This window comes from Apostichopus japonicus, chromosome 16 (genome assembly GCF_037975245.1).
Source record: "Apostichopus japonicus isolate 1M-3 chromosome 16, ASM3797524v1, whole genome shotgun sequence".
Taxonomy (NCBI): Eukaryota; Metazoa; Echinodermata; class Holothuroidea; order Aspidochirotida; family Stichopodidae; genus Apostichopus; species Apostichopus japonicus.
Window position 1 is genome coordinate 4,826,622 of NC_092576.1, and position 19,465 is coordinate 4,846,086.

Consider the following 19,465-nt stretch of genomic DNA (forward strand, 5'->3'; position numbering starts at 1 on the left):
ACAGTGTCCTGTTTCTTAAATGTCCATTCCTCTGTTCATTTCTAACTGAGTCTACAGTTTGCATAATTTGTAGGAAGCATACCAGCTACTATAACGTACATATAATGACCGGAAGTAAAAATGTAAACGAAATGTAACGTTTGCACAAACAATGAATCCTTTATTCTTCCTTTCACTCTTGATACATCCCCTCATCTACAAGCAACATGATCTGTCTATATAGATGAACATTCATTGTAATACACTGATCGTCTTGACACAAGGTAATCCTAACATTAAACTCATGATTACTTTGGTAGATTTTGCCTAATTATAAGATATTTATATATTACTGTTAAATAAAATCTACACACATTTCAAGCCGTTTCATTTATAAATACGAAAGAATAGGCAATTAATTCTGCTTCTTTACATTATCCTGATACATCCAGGTCAATCCTGTTCTGTCTAATATATCTTCTGAAAGCCGTGGCGTAACCACCTCCCTCTCCCCAGAAGTAAAACGTAATTGCGCCACTCCTGAGAAATATGAGCGTCGTTGAACGGAACCAAGTGTTGTTTACTTCAACTGTTCACATTCTTTTTTGCACTGGATTGAAATATATTTTACTATGTTATATATACTTACAAGCATGTAATAAACAGACTCGTTCAGAGGACCGTGTGAAATACTCTGTGTGAATAAACAAATAACAAAATGATTAGTACACATTACTTCTCTTGTAATGTATGCAATAAGACCTTAGCAGGAACTTGATGGGTGTTATTAAGACGAAACCCAGATGAATTTGACTATGTTAGTTCTTCTACTATGTAAAAGGTATATTAAAAAATAAGTATATTTGATATGATATCTTCATATAACATATGTTACCAGGACATACCTCCCACTGTTCAGTATCGTAATTCAAATGCAGTATTCCCGCAGATTCATCACCAGTTTGCCACACGACTGAAAGAGACCGTAAAAAGAATTTTCTTTAGTCTGGTGTCTATGGAAACTTTAACGTGTAAAACATTTAGTACTAGCCCGTTTTGTCAGCTACAGCCAGAAATATAACATTTGTTTAATTTTTGAAGGCGATAATTGATAAACCTAAATGAACTGTGTCACCTGTATTTGTGGCATATGTAATAGGCTTCTTGACATTCCTTTAGTACCCCCTCACTAGTTATACAGGCGTCCTGTTCACAACTCATATTTGCTAAAAACACCCTTTCACGTGGGGCTGTGCATGTCGTCAACTCTCGGTGTACTGCCTAAATGCTAACAATAGGAAGAAAAGAGGCCAATGAAAAATGCATTTATCTTTGAAGAACGCAGTTTTGAAAATCTGTTAATAATCTGATATCTATCCGAGTTGTTATTCTAAATATCTTTTAACTAGGATTTCCCACTTTGACCTTCTCCAAGCACAAACAACTATCTTCGGATATGTTGACCGTTCGTATTCCCTTTCATGAGATATCGCACATGTATGCATGTCCCACCATGACTGCAAAAGTGAACACTTACTACCTCCCTTCCACCCTCCCCTTTCAGAAAACAGTGATAAATGCACCCAGGTTTAGATGACAATCCAACCATATCTATATAGTACTACTGGAGCTTAAAATAAACATAATTCTTCAAACCATAAATAGTTGCTGAAACATTATACGACGAAAATATCAATTGAACAATAATGAAAGCAATTTACCTAATTGAGACCCCTTTTGGATTATACAATGGACTGGTACTGTGTTTGTACAGTCCAGAGGTCAATGGTAATGTAAATAGAATCTTATCAACTGAGTGTTAACCTCAAATAACCTCCTCCCCCCCAAAAAACAACAACAACATAGGATTCTTGATTTTATTTCGCTCCAGCTTTCGGGATTTACATTAAGACGTGAAGAAATCTCTGTTTTATCAGATAATCATAAACGCATAAGTCATCGTTCTTCATCGTGCAGATGCAATCATTTACACAACTTCATTTCACCTCATCAACATTTACCCGTAAAGATTAATATATGTGTAAGGGTAATTTGTTAAACTGCACTCTTACCAGGTGGCTTCTGTTGTAACGTGCTCAACTTGTTCTCAAATTTAAAGGGCAGCAGACTTCTTTCGATACTTTGAGAAGAAATTGTATTAATTCGTAAGTATTTTTTAGATACATTAAAAGGGTTATTATACTCTTATTGTTAAGTGAACAATTGCGGGTTCAAGTATTTTTATCATTTTTTTACATTTCACATCTGATGCAGCCTGCTCAAACGAAGGAGCATACCACCGAATTTCTTTGGTAGATAAATCAATCAATCATCTAAAAGAGGTATATTCTGTACGTGATATTATGTGTAATTAAGCACCAGATGTCTCGATATGTTACTAAAACGTCTCCACATATACTTATACTCTAACAGTAATTATTCCAACGAATAGGTAAATTGAATAAATGTAATTCTTTCTCAGACAATATGAATAATAGTTGACTGTTCAAAGTAACAACGCTTACATGATTTCGGTCGGTGGACTTCTGTGACAAGCATATTGCAGGATACTAATCAATTTGGTTAAGTCCCATTGTTGCCACTTTTCGTTTTCAAACTTCAATCCTTTCAAAGTGTTAAGCGGAGGTAAAACTGCTCCAGAGCTTAGATTAATAGCTACACCGTTATCTTCAACTGACGTGAAGCTGTCTCGCAGTATAATCCTTTGAATGTCAACCTATTTAAAAAATTAACTACATAATAAATTAGGCAAAAATGAATGAGGAATCTCAAAATATTATAAACATTCATTAGATCATCGACTAACTAGGATAGATCACAAGGTTTTTCAAAAATTGGCTAACAGGAATACAGTTTACAATTGATATTGCAATATATGTGTCTGTCATATCGCGTAAAATAAATCATAACATGGAAATCTAAAATTAAAACATGACAGTTTCTTAAACGAGCTTTGTTCATTTATATTTATAATATTGATATGACGATGCTTGGTGCGTTTTTCTGCTTCATGATTCTTTTTAATTAAGTAATGCCTGTAGGTTTAAGTTGAGATAGGTAAGTCCTTTACATGATGTGGGTCGGAGAGCAAACTGCTAATTGGCAATGGAGATGAACAGCAGTCAAAGAAAAATTGCTCATCTTTGTACCAACAAAGAACGTTTTCTTTCATTTAATACATAGTAATTTTAAAAATATTAATGTAATATTCATATCTTATTCGCCGTAACTTGAATCATCTAAAGTTTAAAAATTATTCTTAACAAATAGGCAACAAATTTACATATTTCATGATAGTTATTCAACATCATGTGTGTGATTACGAAGTCCATTATTTTACCTAATTATTAATCAGTTAAATCGTATCTATATTAAAACATTTTTAATCTTCTTTGCATTTTTCTTCTGTATAGTTTGAAAATTTATGAAATGAAGTGGATACTAGATGCAGGCTATGTTGTTTTAACATTTCACATATCATTTGCTTCAACAGAAACAAGTATTAAGAAAAGTAAACAAGAGTAAACAACTCACTGAAAGTCAAAAATATGTGACGTCGCTATTTGAAATATCGAAACATCATGTATTAAGACATGACTGAACGGTTAACATATTGGGCAAGCACTTGTTAGATGCATATATAAACTTAGTGGATATTGTGGCTGTTTTATTTTGAAAGTTTAAACAAAATAGAATGAAATAACGAAGATAGCTATATACGTCTCGGTCACCTATATTCTCAATGTATAATATTTTCGGATTCTTCCACCAACTGTCATGGTTTGACAAAAGAACATCAAGATTTGGTACATAATTTCTGTATTTCTTCTACACACTGAATCGAAACTAAAGTAATATTAGAAATTATTTTATATAAGTTTTTCACCTGTCTTTCAGATGCTTCCTTCAACCTCTTCACTATCCCATCGTGTACATCTCGAGTTTGGTCTTTCGAAATGATAACGTTCTTACCCAAGGCTTTAAAATGAAAGAACAAGGTCGATTTATGAGTAATAGTCTTACAGTCGTATTCTATTTCATTCTGGGTCACTTTAACTTAAAATTATACGCAAGTGCAGTACAGGAAAACTTGTTAATTCTAACTGAGAACGCATCGCTTGTTACATCAAAATTAAATACACAGTAATTGAATGTTGTAAATAATCCATGAAATAATTAATTAAATATTGATAGCTTAGATACCTTTTAATTCTTCTTCTGTCACCTTTATCGTAGGTTTGAGTAGTTGCTGTTGTTGCTGCTGTTGTTGTTGTGTTGCTGCTGTTGTACTTTGTCGATCTTTGGAGTTATTCTCTGTTGCGGATAGGATAAAAACTGTATTACCTATCTGAGTATTGTAAGCTGTAGTTCTAACAGCGAAAATAAAAGTATTAATAATTAAAGACACAAGCTTCAACGGACATTCTGGATACGTTAGGTAAGATAATATATAGTTATATACATAACTTGACGCCTGTGATCTGTGAGTCACTCGTTTACACGGGACATGCATTGACAACTTGAACTCTGATCTAAAGAAATAATCCTCACCACTCTTGATAAGAATGTAATGTTGCATAAATTTACAAAGTGATCATCTCATTGTCATAGTGCTGATAATAGGAATACAGTCAAAGCGTGACTTTGGCTGAGTGGGCGTGACTAAAATATTTTTAGAAAGAAAAGATCTGTAATTGCCTATTTTATGTCAGGATGATCATGTATGTTAATATTCAAATACCACTCTAATATTTTTCATCTATTTAATTCATTCTATAAATTATAAGAGGTGTTTTCCAACACCGACAGCTCATTACTTATCATTTAGTTATCTGTTCTGTATAATAACCACGGTATTTTCATTTTTGAAGTTGAGTTTATGATGATTTCAATTGTATCATCAACGGAGTGCATTAAAAATATTGGGATATTTGCTCGGGTTTCGGGTTTGGTAGTAAACTATGATACGCCTTTTATTATGCCATTAGGTCAAAGCATTTTATATCCACCCGAGCATTTCCACTTTAATGTTAATATTTCTTTTATTCCTATTATATAGATATCTTGGAGACGTTTCTACACACGACGATGACATTTCTCAGTTTTAATTTCCTTCCAACGAGATGTTACGAATGTGGTCCTCAATAGATCTTACTCCTCCCAGGTAAAAACTTATTATTGTTAAACGGTTGGCTATATCGCAGTGAGTATTTTGTAGTTACTGTTTTACCCGATCCTCTCATTTGTTTGAGGATTTAGAAAAGGGGAGTTATAATTTAATTAGGACAATGAAATTGACAAGATTTATAAATTACAACTCTCACATCCGGCATAGCTAATGTGGGATTTAATATGATGAATATTAGTTTTGTTAAAAGTCTTTAATGTACCTGGGTTGAACGCTACATCGATGGTAGAGTTTGGCCATGGAAACAGAATCTCCAGACGAAGAAAATACAAGAGTGAGAAGAACTATAGGAAATGAAATTATATTGAACAACGGTCTCTATTTCCTAATAAGGCTGTGCATAATTACAAAGGTTTTTATTTGCAAGTAAGCTTAAAGGCATTGAAAACTCGCCCCAAACCAAGTGTTCAGGGTATCTCTTTCGAGATACGGCTTTAGGAATCACAGATGATTTCGAGTTGGTTAGCATTATGTTTGATCTCTTGAGTAAAGCAAAATATGTCACCACAAACAGAATCAGAATTGTTCGATACAGGTGACAAACGCCTACAGTGGAATTACGACCTTCTTTACCGGTTTCGAACCTCTGGACATACAATCAGCGTCCATAGTCTAATGGTTAGGGTGTCCGCATGTAAAGCAGGAGGCCCGGGTTCGAATCCTGGCGGAGGCTGGATTTTTTTTTCACTGTTCTTGATTTTCCAACTCTTTACGATTTCGGTTGTATATACACTCTAGAAACAAAAGAGTAAATTTTCACTCGTTTGGAGTAAATTGTCACTCTTTCTGAGAGTGTAGTGAGTGATCACTCCATGAAGAGTGAAATTCACCCTCTTAAAAGAGTGAGAATGTTCACTTCTTAAAAGAGTGAGCTTTTAGAAATTTAATGATTTTTACAGCTGATTTTGAGCAGGGACGTAGCCAGGGGGGAGCAGGGGGAGCGACCGCTCCCCCCCCTTTCAGTGTCGATTTTTTTTTTAAAACTGTTGTTTTTTAGCATGGTATTTTGTCAGTGCTCTTTTGATCTTGAATACTCGTCAGCTCCGTTAACTCGATTATAATCGTAGTAACATTCACGCCTACTGATTCAACTACTAACTTAGTTTGGCAGATGCAATTAGCTAAATTTAGCCTATAGCCTATTACAAGCCTACAGTTGGCCACTGCGTAATAAAATACATATTGCCTACCTAACCGCACTCTATGGAATGTCACGAACCGTATGCACAACAACGTCGACAACGTTCGTTCTCATCCTTTCTATGATTCGTCCTAAGTTGTGCACGAACAGCATGTTATGAAGCTAAGCTATAGCAATCGTACGTGATACGCACTTCCTTTAAATAATTATTACACTGCTAACGATAACGATATTTGTTTTTAGGCCACTGCATATCTGGCTATATCACAAAATATGAAAGTTTATATTGTCCATCAGTTAAGTTCGTCAAATGTATTAAAGTCCAGACATTGGACAATAAACAAGAATCATCCTACTGGAAAAAATTGTAAAAGAGCACTATGTTTGTCTTTCTGATATATTATGTAAAAGAACATGAAAAAGAATTCAAACAGGAAACAAAATCTGCTGATAATATGATATCCGTGATCAGGGGCGTAGCCAGTATGTAGCACTGTAGGCCCGGGCCTACACTTTTTTTGGCCAAGTTATCTTTTTTAAAAACACCCATATTTCAAATCCATAAGCTTGCTGGATGAGTTTAAGAGTCCAGACAGGAATAACTATTGAAATGAACGTAACAAGAATATGGCTAAATTAGGTGACCTAGTCTTCTAATTTAGGCTGTAATTTCTATCGCGTGCCGTTTCATTCAACACTCTACCCGCCGAAAAAGTCTAGAATCCGATCTTGTCAGTTTTTTTAACATCTAGTTAAGAACCCGCTTACGCAGATAATATTTCAGTTGAGAAAACAGTTGAGAAATTTGCATCAGATGGCAATCGTCGGATAGCTCTCGCCTTCTCTAATATTAGGCTAACTTAAACATTTACAGTTGTATCAAAGACAATTACTGGCTATAGTTGTATCAAAGACATTTCTGGCCTATCTATATATGTATCTACAAGTATCAGCAGTTGAAAAGTAAGACTACTCTGTACATGAACTTTGCTAATTTTAAATACCGAACATTATGTAGTATTGAATTACGTACTATTTTAACTCATTTGTTTTTTTGGTTTAAAAGTGATATTGAATGAGGTGTCTCAAGTTAGCAAGAGGCCATGGAACCAGAATGAGCACTCGGGAAGGGCCGTTTCCGGCCATCTGGGGGGTTTGTAAAACCAAAAATTTTCTTGTACGCTCCGCGCCAACCGATGGTGGCGCTCCGCTCAGATAGTCGTGCCTACAATTTGAAAATCCATATCAGTCGCAAAAAGTGCTCCCCCCCTTTCAAATTCCTGGCTACGTCGCTGATTTTGAGGAACGGGATTGATATAATGAGTTTGTGACTCAATAGAAAGTCACGATCTATTCACAGAAATATGTCTATTGCACAATGATGCATCCAAAGATCAAGACAATGGAATGGGCCACTACACTGATGATAAGACGATTTACTAGATTTGGACAGTGTTAAAAATGTTAAAAAGGACAAAGACAACAATTTATGGTATAAAATATATATATTCAACTGTGGAATGATACAAAGTTTCAAAGGCACAAACTACACAGGCACAAAAATATGCGAATGAATGATTAATTCACCCCTCCTGTGTGCTCCCCTCATACAAATGTGATTTTCTAATCATTAAAAATTATTCTAGTTATATCCATGAAACATGTATCAGAGAGTGCTAGCAATACCTCAAAAATGATTTTGCAAATAACGCAATATTACAAGTTGCTATATACAAACATTCATCATTTCGAACTCGTTTTGGCGCCTTTATAAAGCTGTGAAAAATATATGAAGAACATAAATCACACTCGGATACTAGTGTCAATGACTGTACAACATATATTACAGTAAAATGGTAAGTTCCTGGCAGATAGAAGTTAAACGCTCCATCCTATGTACATCTAAACCCGTCAACCCTCTGGATGGCAAAACTATTAAGTTTAAAATAGTAGTTTATGCATACCTTCGAAAGAAAAATTCACTCAGTACATATTAATTCATATTAAGGCACTAGTAAATATATTTAAATACTTTTTTTTCAAAATATTTTTAACTATGGGAATTGGATCACACTATTCAATTTGGTTTTGCAAACAATAACAATAAAGGCTTATAAGCACAACTACTACAGAAAACTGTGTGCACTGCTGTGCTGGAAAACAACTAAATAAATCTCAAAGTAACGATACATAAGTTAAACCTGTTCGAGATTCTGGCTGAAATCAGAACTATTGACAAATAAGTAGTGTTTTAATTGCCTCTTAAAAGTAGCAGCATTTTGGACTTCTTTAAGGCTGTCAGGAAGCTTAGCCTATTCCACAATTTAGGTCCAGCCTTTGCAAACGAGCGATACTCATACCAGGATTTAACTCGAGGCTCTATCAATAACGTATTTCTGCTACGGTCAGATGTTAACAACATATCATGGATATTAGAACCCAGTCCTCTAACAGACTTAAACATAATTAATTTTATTTTAAAGTACCCCTCTCCTTGATTTTAAGCCAATGGAGATCCTGGCATAGATCAGTCACATGATCATATCTACTTCTACCATGTATCATTCTTGCAGCAAAACTTTTAACAGATTGGAGTTGATCATATAAATGTTGGTTGATACCAAAACAAAGTGAGTTACGATAATCAATATGCGAAATAACCATGGATAGGACAATAGTGCTTTACTCGGACTTAGTAATATAGAACCGCATTTTAGAAATATTTCTAAGATTCTGAAAGCACTTAGATTTAAGTGAACAGATTTGATGCCGAAAAGACATGGTATCGTCAAAATGAACACCAAAGTTACGAACAATTTGGTCAAAACGTACACAATCAACAGAGTTAAGAATAACACCCTTGATATGAATCAGTTTAGTATAGGATGGGGACCAACTACAATTATTTGGGTCTTGCCAGGGTTGAGTTGCAAATAATATTTGCGCATCCAACGTTGAATACAACCGAAGGAGGATTGCAGAGAGTCAACCAGAACTGATTCTTGATTATGGTTCCAAAGTGTTTATAAACCTGGTGATCATCTGCGAAACCATGACTATTAAATCCTATTCTGGAAAATTCAGCGAAAGTGAACGAATATAGATGTTAAATAAGACCCGGACCCAATACAGATCCCTGTGGCACAACAAACTTAATTGTAATCTGATCAGACCCTCAAAACAATACCCTCCTAAAAGAATTTCATATTAAAGGGTACTCATAACAGAGTTTAATAAGTTCAAATTAACGGTGGCGTCTAAAACAGTGTAAGAGTGTCCAGTTTTTAAATAGCTGCATTGGGACCATATAAAGTAATAATGTAATAATGATGAATGAAAAATATATAAAAATAGAAAGTGAGTCAAGTGGTTTAAATTTCGAGTTCATAATATGTTATTGAACAATCCTTTATAAAGAATGACTCATCCATTAAAGCTTACATTAAACCTTTTACTTACTAACATAGCAGCACTTAATGAATAAAACATACCTTCAATTGCTTCTTTAAACTATCAAACTTGTTAATAAAGAATATAAAAAAGTGGGAATTTAAAGGTATACAGACAGGTCCCATTCGTATAGAAGAGTATGAAATTCTGAGTAAGATTTGAAATATAGTATATATAAGTATTTGAAAAGTCAAAGTAGCAGCTGCACTATATATATATATATATATATATATATATATATATAAAATATATAATATATATAAATATATATATATATATATATATATATATATATATGTAGATACTAGTTGAGACTAGTGGAACACTAGTAGTTGTAACTCGGAGTTTCACCCGTTATGGCGATCGTCAGACAACTGGTAGCTTCACGATATGATATGATATGATATACCTCAAATTGCTGTCCCGGGAGCAAAACTACACACCCCTGCCTCGTTACTTCAGGGCACTATTCGAAAAGAGAAGGCGAGATTCGCCGGTGTCCTTCCACGCACAAAAAAACTTGGAGCCTCAATAAATTCTGCTCGTAGTTTTGTAAAATGTGGGAAAAGCTTCCCTTCTGGAGATTTCATTTTCACAAGTTTTTATTCAAACTTTGACATTCTGTGGCCCAAAATAACCTTTAAACGTCTCAGAAAATATTAGGAACATTCTACTGAATATGATACATCCTCATGCAAAGTATGAGATCTGTTGGAGATTCCCTTCTTCAGACATTGTGTTTACTATGTTAACATATTTTGACCTTCAGTGACCTCAAATAACCTTTGACTTTCTCAAACAATAGCATTTTCGTACTCAATATGGGGTATATATTCGTCGAAGACTCCCTGTGTGTTAACGAGCAAAGCTGTCTTCTCCCTGATACATCTTAGTCCTATCTGTTAAAACGAGAGATGTTTCAGCTGCATCATATGGACGTCGTCCACTTGCCTTTCAAATTTCAAACTTTCACATCGGATGGCGATTGTTTATGATCCGAGTCTTCCAAAAGCTTTGCTCTAATTAAATAAAATGTACAAATATATGAAAAAATACGACTATAATAAGTGCATGTTTCCATACTCATTAAAACATTGTATACTATCTCAGTGATTAGTAATAACTCTACACATTGTACATTAGCTTAGTGAGTGTGCGTAAAGGACGACATGCATCGTACAGCTTAGTGATTATACACAAATGACGACATTTGTACTGAGCCAGAAATGTAAGTCGACAATTTTGCATATTAGGCGGGTGGGGCAACTTATTCTCGATAGGCCTGCTACCGAGAAACTTATTTATGCTGTCCTCTCGAGTAGGCTTGATTATCACAATTCTCTTCTATATTGTGTAGCTACATCCCAGATATCGAGCTTGCAAAGTATCCAGCACACGGCTGCTCGAATCGTCCATAGGGCGAACAGGTTTACCCCCATCGCGCCTTTACTGGAAGAACTACTCTGGTTACCAATAAGACTCCGTATTGACTAAAGAGTCGTCATACTAGCTATCGTGCCATTAAAACTGGCACCCCAATCTATCTTAATTTGCCCTTACATCAGCAAGCGAAATGTAAACCAAGACGTTCGCATTATAAATTTCAACTTGAGGTTCCAATGTCACGTACAAGATCTTTTGGTGACTGTAGCTTTCTGAATGCTACACCACTTATATGGAACTCCCTCACGGTTGAAATGAGGTCTTTGGATCTATTATTCAATTCAGGCGCTATCTTTAAACTTGTCTTTTCTCTCAACTCTATTATTTGTTGCACCTTTCAGCACCCTTAAAGCGCACTGAACAACGCTTGTTGGAGTCTGCGTTATATAAGACTAGTTATTCTTCTTCTTATTATTGGCTAAGTGATTGGGCACTATACTGTATAGCTTACTGACTTTTCTTAACACATAATATGTTATCTTTGTTACCTCTGAATCTATAACACGGTTTATCAGTTCAGATAAAGTACATAATTGAATCGCAGTGAAAAGACTTACCCTTCTGTTTGGTTGGTCTGAAAGCAACAAATGGGTAAGAATGTTGTCACATATAAATTTTAAAATATGAAATATGAGAAACATGAAAACAGTCGACTTGGTTTATGTAGCAAAACACAACGTGAAAAAAAAAAACTGTGCACAGTGATCTATAATTCAGTTGTTAACATAATTCACTTTGCATTCCAAAGTACACCTATATAATGAATTCCAATATCATTTGACTTTAAGGTCTTGCAGTTTAACATTGTTGCGATCGCATGAGTTTATAAACGGTATGCAATAATGCTATCACAATAAATTCACCATGGTAACCACACTATGTTGTTGTTGTGAACACAGTCACCATTTTAAAGTCATGCCCGTAGTGGCGGCACCAATGGGGGAGGGGAGAGCATGAGGGATTGGGAGGGCAAAGAGGGCTCATTGATCAGACTGCCTAGTCTTATCAGTAGAGTTTACATCACCAATGAGCAAGGTTGCTCCTCTTTGACTCTAGAACTTTTACGCTGTTGAAATGTGGTTTCATTCCTTGATCAAGAAATGTGATATGCTATTTCTAAGATAAAGGATTGCTAACACATTTCATACAGCCTACACAAATGGATAATGAAACCAGTATTACATGCAGATACTGCTTCATAGTGTATATATACTTGCACTTAATTCTTCCAACTGCTTTTTTTTTATAAAGGTACCTCTGACTCCTGTGATTTCACCACACAAACCCACAGAAAGTAAAAAAAATGTGTTTGTATGGTTTGTGTGACTCAGATCTCTCATCAGAAATTTAAATATTAAATTTTTTCCCTACGCATAGCAGATATCATTTTGCTTCCCTACACGTCAAGTTTTTTCTTAACCAACGTAACTCTACAAAGTTCAACCTAACAATACCTCTTGCTGTAACAAAGGAATATGTGATCAATTGTACAGGTGATGTTCATGGAATCACGTGACACATAGCCAACAACCACTTAAGGCATAACATTAAATTAACTTCCTCCTACACTTGAGTCCAAGGACGGTGGATCCCATTTAGTGTGACCAAGATTTTCTGAAACTGTTTCCTCTGTAAACTCCAAAGCACACTGAACAGCAACGGGTAGGGAGGTACGTAGTGAGTTATCTAAAGGAAGGGGGTTGGGGTTGGAGGGGAAATAATAACCCTTGGTCACTTTGGGGATCTTTGCTAGACAAATTTAACTTGTTTATGCTTCGTTGGGCCACTGCAGATGGTAACCTTCAACATTTTATCTCGAAATTTTAACGGCTTCACCCACTAAACTTCGCTTTTGATTATATCAATTCCAATTTCTTCTCGAAGTTGTAATACCTTAATTTATGTTTCTTATCTCAAAATGTCGATCGTTTCGACCTTTGTTACCTCTTTGCTTGATTTCTTTCCATAGAATAAGAAATTATGTCGAAAGTGTTCCTTTAAAAATTTCGACTTTTTTATTCTATTTATTCTATATTTTTATACTCTCTAACCTTTTACTTTTTTCCTTGCAAATTTCGACTACTATACCTCAAACTTTCACACATTTCCTCAAACTGACGTCATTCAATCCCAAAACTTCGACTTCTAAGTTCGACAAATTTTGAATTAAAGCAGTTGTTTTTAGTTTATGAAGATTTTTTTTACTCTATGTTTTGGTTTGTCAAATACAGGTTTCAGTACAGGCCAAAAGGTGAGGTGGAGAATAAAGCCTACACCAGACCACCTCACCAGGCCCTGCCGTCTTTGGGGCATCAAAGTAAATATTTTTCTAACCTAATGAGATCTTAGGGAAAGAAAAAGCTGGAGAGCGGAAAGCGTGTATTCATTAATACACTACAAACCCATATTTTGTCCCACCCAAATATTATGGGTCACATAATTGTATAAACACATACAAATCATTACATTTTACTCGTAAATACAATGTTTTCTTTAATATTTTACCAAATTTACCACAATATCTATAGAATCTTTGCCTGCTCGTAGAATAATTTGATAAATTAATCTGATTTAAGTACAGACATACTTTCCACTTATAATAGGATACTAAATATACCAGTTTACTTACCATCTCTTCCTTTGCCTTCTCTTCCTGTAATACAAGTGTAAGACACGTTCAATATTATCACGCACATAAACAAACATGTATAACTAACACGGAAAGAAAACATGAAATGAAATATTTTCTCCTGAAATTGGAAGTGACCTTAATCTGTGTATTTATTAACTTTATTACATTTTGTTTCTTGAGAAGAAGCTAATTGCAGAGTATCCGTTTGCCAACGACAATCACATAAAAGTTTAATACAGAACTTAAAACGTTATGTGTTTATAAGGGTACTTTATACTTTGGGTTTGTAAGTGGCGTACTACTACTAATTAATTCTACATGAGGTAATAAATCATTCATAATAAATCTCCAACCACCGTTTTAGCTTTGATAGTAGAGAAGATGTATATAAGCTAGGACATCATGGTAATGTGGAGAGTTATTACAGCATGGCAAACCAAAAAAACATACCTCAAACTTCTTTAACTGAAAAACAAGATGTGAAACAACCGACAGTTTAATATTTTCACTAAGTTAAAGATACAAATTTAACATAAATATGATACACCAATTAATGCTTTATTGAACAATGGTAATAACATTAATATAATGAGAATTAATAGCTCTTTGTTGTAAAAATGTAAGCATTGTCATGTTTCTTAAATATCCATTCCTCTGTTCATTTCTAACTTAGTCTACAGTTAGCATAATTTGTAGGCAAGCATACCAGCTACTATAACGTACATACAGTGACCGGAAGTGAAAATGTAAAAGAAATGTAACATTTGCACAAACAATGAATCCTTTATTCGTCCTTTCACTCCTGATACATCCCCTCATCTACAAAGCAACATGACCTGTCTATATAGATGAATATTCATTGGAATACACTGATCTTCTTGGCACAAGGTAAACCTAACATTACACTCATGATTACTTTGGTAGACTTTGCTAAATTATAAGATATTGATATACTGTTAAATAAAATCTTCACACATTTTAAGCCGTTTCATTTATATATACGAAAGACTAGGCAATTAATTATACTTCTTAACATAATCCTGATACATCCAGGTCATTGCTGTTCTGTCTAATATATCTTCTGAAAGCCGTGGCGCAACCACCTCCTCCCCCCCCCTCCCCAGAAGTAAAAGTAATTACGCCAACAAGCGTCGTTGAACGGAACCAAGTGTTGTTGATTTCAACTGTTCACATTCTTTTTTGAACTGGATTGAAATATACTTTACTAAGTTATGTATACTTACAAGCATGATATATACTTTCTCGTTCAGAGGAACTTGTGAAGTGTTCTGTGTGAATAAACAAATAACAACATGATAAGTACACCTTACTTCCCTTGATATGTATGCAACAAGACCTTAGCAACAACTTGATGGGTGTTATTTAAACGAAACCCAGATATATTTGACTATGTTAGTTCTTCTACTATGTAAAAGGTATATTTAAATAAGTCTACTAAAAAGGATATCTTGATATAACCTATGTTACCAGGACATACCTTCCACTGTCCAGTTTCGTAATCCAAATGCAGTACTCCTGCATGTCCAACACCAGTTTGCCACACGACTGAAAAAGACCGTAAAAAGAGCTTTCTTTAGTCTGGTATCCATGAGAACTTGAAGGTGTAAAACATTTAGTACAAGCCCGTTTTGTCATCTACATCCGGACATATAACATTTATTTAATTTTTGAAGACGATAATTGATAAACCTAGTAATTCTCGATTAAACAGATGATTTGTGCCACCTGTATTTGTGTCACAAGTAATAGTCTTCTTGACATTCCTTTAGATCCCCCTTGAATTTTATACTGGCGTCCTGTTCACAACTCATATTTGCTAAAAACACCCTTTCACATGGGTCTGTGCATGTCGTCAACTCTCTGTGCACTGCCTAATGCTAACAATATGAAGAAAAGAGGCCAATGGAAAATGCATTTATCTTTGGAGAACGCAGGTTTTGAGAATCTGTTAATGATCTGATATCCATCCCGCCGGTAAGAAATTCGCTGTTACTAACATTACGCACGACGAAAGAAACTATGAGTCCAGCCGTTAAATTAGTAGCTTTAGGGTTTAGATACAGTGATGAAAAATATTTCCATGTTGTGTCGTGTTTCACTATTATTTCAAACCAGTTGAACAAAATACAAGGGCGTAGGAACCGGGGGGCTGGGGGGCGCCAGTCCCCCCAGTGACAAATATGGGGGCGGAAGTATCATTCCGCCCCCCGCACTGCAAGTCAGAAAACCCCTTTTTTATTTCCAAATGAGAAAAAAATCTCATTTGGAGCACCAAATTGCATCTAAGGCCAGGTGAAAATGCAAAATTATTTACAAAATGGAGTGAGTGTTGAAGTGTGCTATATTGCACCAAATTGCATCTGAGGCCACCTGGAAATGCAAAAAAATTCCAAAGGGGACACCCACTCCCCTTAGACCCCTCCCCCAGGCCGGCCATCAGTCTTCACCCACCCCCCCCGACTCAAAAGTATCTTCCTACGCCACTGACAAAAGATAATCATAATCGCATAAATTATTGTTCGTAATCGTGTTGTTGCAGTCATTGCACTACTTCATTTCACGTCATCAAGAGTTACTCGTAATGATTGATTTATTTGTAAATATTAATTAATTAAGCTGCATTCTTATTACCATATGGCTTCTGCTGTAACGTGATCAACTTGTTCCCAAATTCAAACGGCAGCATAATTCTTTCAATCCTATGAGAAGAAATTGTAGTAATTTGTCATCATATACACCTAAAGGCGTCCATTACCGTTACTATTTAGTCCCCAAATGCGGGTGCAAGTATTTCTATAATTTTTTTTTATTCACATCTGATGCAGCCTGCGAAAACGAAGGATCTTACCATAGTGTTTATATGGTAGTTAATCAATCCAAAAGCTAATAGATGTATATACTGTACGTGATATTATATTTAAGCAGGCACGATATGGTTCGACATGTTGCTAAGACGTTTTCACATATAATTATACGCCAACAGTAATTATTACAATCAGTAGGTTAATTGAATAAATGTAAATCTTTCGCAGACAATATGAATAATAGTCGACTGTTCAAAATAACTACGCTTACTTGATTTCGGTCGGTGGACTTCTGTGACAAGCATATGTCAGGATACTTATCAATTTGGTTAAGTCCCATTGTTGCCATTTTTCGTTTTCAAAGTCCAATCTGTTCAAAGTGTTAAGCGGAGGTAAAACTGCTCCCGAGCTTAGATTAATAGCTACACCGTTATCTTCAACTGACGTAAAGCTGTCTCGCAGTATGATCTTTTGAATGTCAACCTATTGAAGAAATTAACTACATAATAAGTTTGAGCAAACATGAATGAGGAACCTCAAAACATTATCAATATTAATTAGATCATCGACTAACTAGGATAGATTACAATGTTTTTCAAAGATTGGCTAACATGAATACAGTTTACAATTGATATTTCAATATAAGGTGTGTCTGTCATATCGTGTAAAATAATTCCTAACAAGAAATTCGAAAATTGAAACATGTCAGTTGTCTCAAATAGCTTAGTTAATTTATACTTATCATATTGATATGACGATGCTTGGTGTTCTTTTGTTTTGATTCATGCTTCTTTTCAATAAACTAATGCCTGTATTTTTAAGTTGAGATAGGTAAGTTCTTTACATGATGTGTAAAGCAAAGTGTTAATTTGCAATTGAGATGAACAGCAGCCAAAGGAAAATGGTTCATCTCTGTACCAACAAAAAACGTTTTTTAATGTAATACATATTAATTTTACACATAGTTATGTAATATTCATATCTTAATCGCCGTAACTTGTAACATTTAAAGGTTACAAATTATTCTTCACTAAAACACAACAAATTGACATATTTCATGATAGTTATTACAACATCACGTGTATGATTACGAAGTCCATTATTTTACCTAATTATTAATCAGTTAAATCGTATCTATATTACAACGTGCTAATCCAATTTGCAGTTTTCTTCGATAGAGTTTGAAAAATTACTAAAATGAAGTGCCCACCAGATGCAGGCAATTTTGTTTTAACATTTCACATATCATTGCTTCAACAGAAACAAGTATTAAGAGAAGTAAACAAAAGTTTTAACTCACTGAAAGTAAAAAATACGTGAAGTCGCTATTTGAAATATCGAAACATTATGAATTAAGACATGACTGAACGGTTAACATATTGGGCAAGCACTTGTTAGATGTATATATGAACTTAGTGGATATTGTGGCTAATGTTTTATTTTAAAAGTTTAAACAAAATAGAATGAAATAACAAAGATAACTATATACGGATCGGTCACCTATATTCTCAATGTATAATATTATCAGATCCTTCCACCACCTGTCATGGTTTGACAAAAGAACTCAAGATTAGGTACATCATTTTTGTGTTTCTTGTACACACTTACACACTGAATCGAAAGTAAAGTAATATTAGAAATTCTTGTAGAACGTGTTTCACCTGTCTTTTAGATGCTTCCTTCAAATTCTTCACTGTCCCATCGTGTACATCTCGAGATTGGTCTTTCGAAATTATAACTTTCTTAAATGGGGCTTTGGAATTAGTCTCTGTTACGAATAAGATATAAACTGAATTACTCATCTGAGTGATGATATAAATATTAATAATTAAAGACACAAGCTTCAAACGGCATATCAGGCAGTCTGAATACGTTAGGTAAGATAATTTTAGTTATATACTAACTTGACGCCTGAGATCTGTGGGATTTGAGTCACTTCTTCATAGAAACTATGGAAAACTTCATATCTGATCTAAAGAAATGACCCGCACCACTCTTTATGTGAATGTACTGATGCATAGTGCTGATAATGGGAATACAGCCAAAGCGTGACTTTGGCTGAGAAGTAAAATATCTGTAATTGCCTATTTATGTCAGGATGATCATGTATGTTAATATTCAAGTACCACTTGTTTCTTTTCGATCTATTCAATCTATTTAATCTGATTAATCTGTTTATTCTATTTAATCTGATTAATCTGTTTAATCGTTTTAATCTGTTTAACCTGTTTAATCTGTTTAGTCTGTTTAATCTGTTTAATCTGTTTATTCTATTTCATCTGTTACATCTATTTAATCTTTTCCATCTATTTCATCTACTTCATCTAAGTCATCTCCTTAATCTACTTCATCTATTTCATCTTTTTCATCTATTTCATCTAATTCATCTTTTTCATCTATTTCATCTGTTCCATCTGCTTCATCAATTTCATCTATTTCATATATTTCAACAATTTCATCTATATCATCTATTTCAACTATTTCATCTATTTTATCTGTTTCATCTATTTCATCTAATTCATCTATTTCATCTATCTCATCTATCTCATCATTTTTATCTATCTCATCTATTTCATCCATTTCATTTATTTCGTCTGAATAACGTACATCGTTGGCTAAAGTCTGACTTTGGACGGTTTTGTTTCATAGAATACGTTATGCTGATATTTGTTGTTGTTGTGTTGATGCTTTGGAGTTGTTGCGGATAAGATGTAAACTGAATTACACTTCTGAGTTTTGTAAGCAGTATTTCTAACAGTGAAAATATAAATAATTAACGACACAAG

At 34.5% G+C, this 19,465-nt stretch overlaps 2 protein-coding genes and 1 long non-coding RNA gene across 7 annotated transcripts in view; 1 reads left to right on the forward strand and 2 right to left on the reverse strand.

Moving 5' to 3' along the window:
* LOC139983193 (uncharacterized) overlaps positions 1 to 5,021 on the reverse strand; it is an 11,181-nt gene extending 6,160 nt beyond the window's left edge. Inside the window, exons 1-6 of one of the 2 annotated variants that reach the window (XM_071996587.1) lie at positions 4,204 to 5,017; positions 3,887 to 3,978; positions 2,505 to 2,716; positions 2,052 to 2,119; positions 885 to 952; positions 629 to 673 (exon numbers count right to left, since the gene is read on the reverse strand). In XM_071996587.1, the coding sequence (XP_071852688.1) occupies positions 629 to 673; positions 885 to 952; positions 2,052 to 2,119; positions 2,505 to 2,716; positions 3,887 to 3,978; positions 4,204 to 4,579 (861 nt within the window). In that variant the 5' untranslated portion in view covers positions 4,580 to 5,017. Of the gene's footprint in view, positions 1 to 628; positions 674 to 884; positions 953 to 2,051; positions 2,120 to 2,504; positions 2,717 to 3,886; positions 3,979 to 4,203 lie in introns of both variants that reach the window. The other variant, XM_071996588.1, reaches the window with a different exon arrangement.
* Positions 1 to 9,835, forward strand: part of LOC139983196 (uncharacterized) — a 22,587-nt gene extending 12,752 nt beyond the window's left edge. For 2 of the 3 annotated variants that reach the window (XR_011798542.1, XR_011798543.1), the window contains exon 4: positions 5,060 to 9,835. This is a non-coding gene — a long non-coding RNA (uncharacterized lncRNA). Of the gene's footprint in view, positions 1 to 2,054; positions 2,132 to 5,059 lie in introns of those variants that run through there. The other variant, XR_011798544.1, reaches the window with a different exon arrangement.
* Positions 7,816 to 19,465, reverse strand: part of LOC139983192 (uncharacterized) — a 20,772-nt gene continuing 9,122 nt past the window's right edge. For both annotated transcript variants that reach the window (XM_071996586.1, XM_071996585.1), the window contains 9 exons: positions 18,341 to 18,447; positions 16,951 to 17,162; positions 16,507 to 16,574; positions 15,353 to 15,420; positions 15,099 to 15,143; positions 14,305 to 14,319; positions 13,852 to 13,875; positions 11,780 to 11,796; positions 7,816 to 10,798 (listed from right to left, as the gene is read on the reverse strand). In XM_071996586.1, the coding sequence (XP_071852687.1) occupies positions 10,741 to 10,798; positions 11,780 to 11,796; positions 13,852 to 13,875; positions 14,305 to 14,319; positions 15,099 to 15,143; positions 15,353 to 15,420; positions 16,507 to 16,574; positions 16,951 to 17,162; positions 18,341 to 18,447 (614 nt within the window). In that variant the 3' untranslated portion in view covers positions 7,816 to 10,740. The remainder of the gene's footprint in view (positions 10,799 to 11,779; positions 11,797 to 13,851; positions 13,876 to 14,304; positions 14,320 to 15,098; positions 15,144 to 15,352; positions 15,421 to 16,506; positions 16,575 to 16,950; positions 17,163 to 18,340; positions 18,448 to 19,465) is intronic.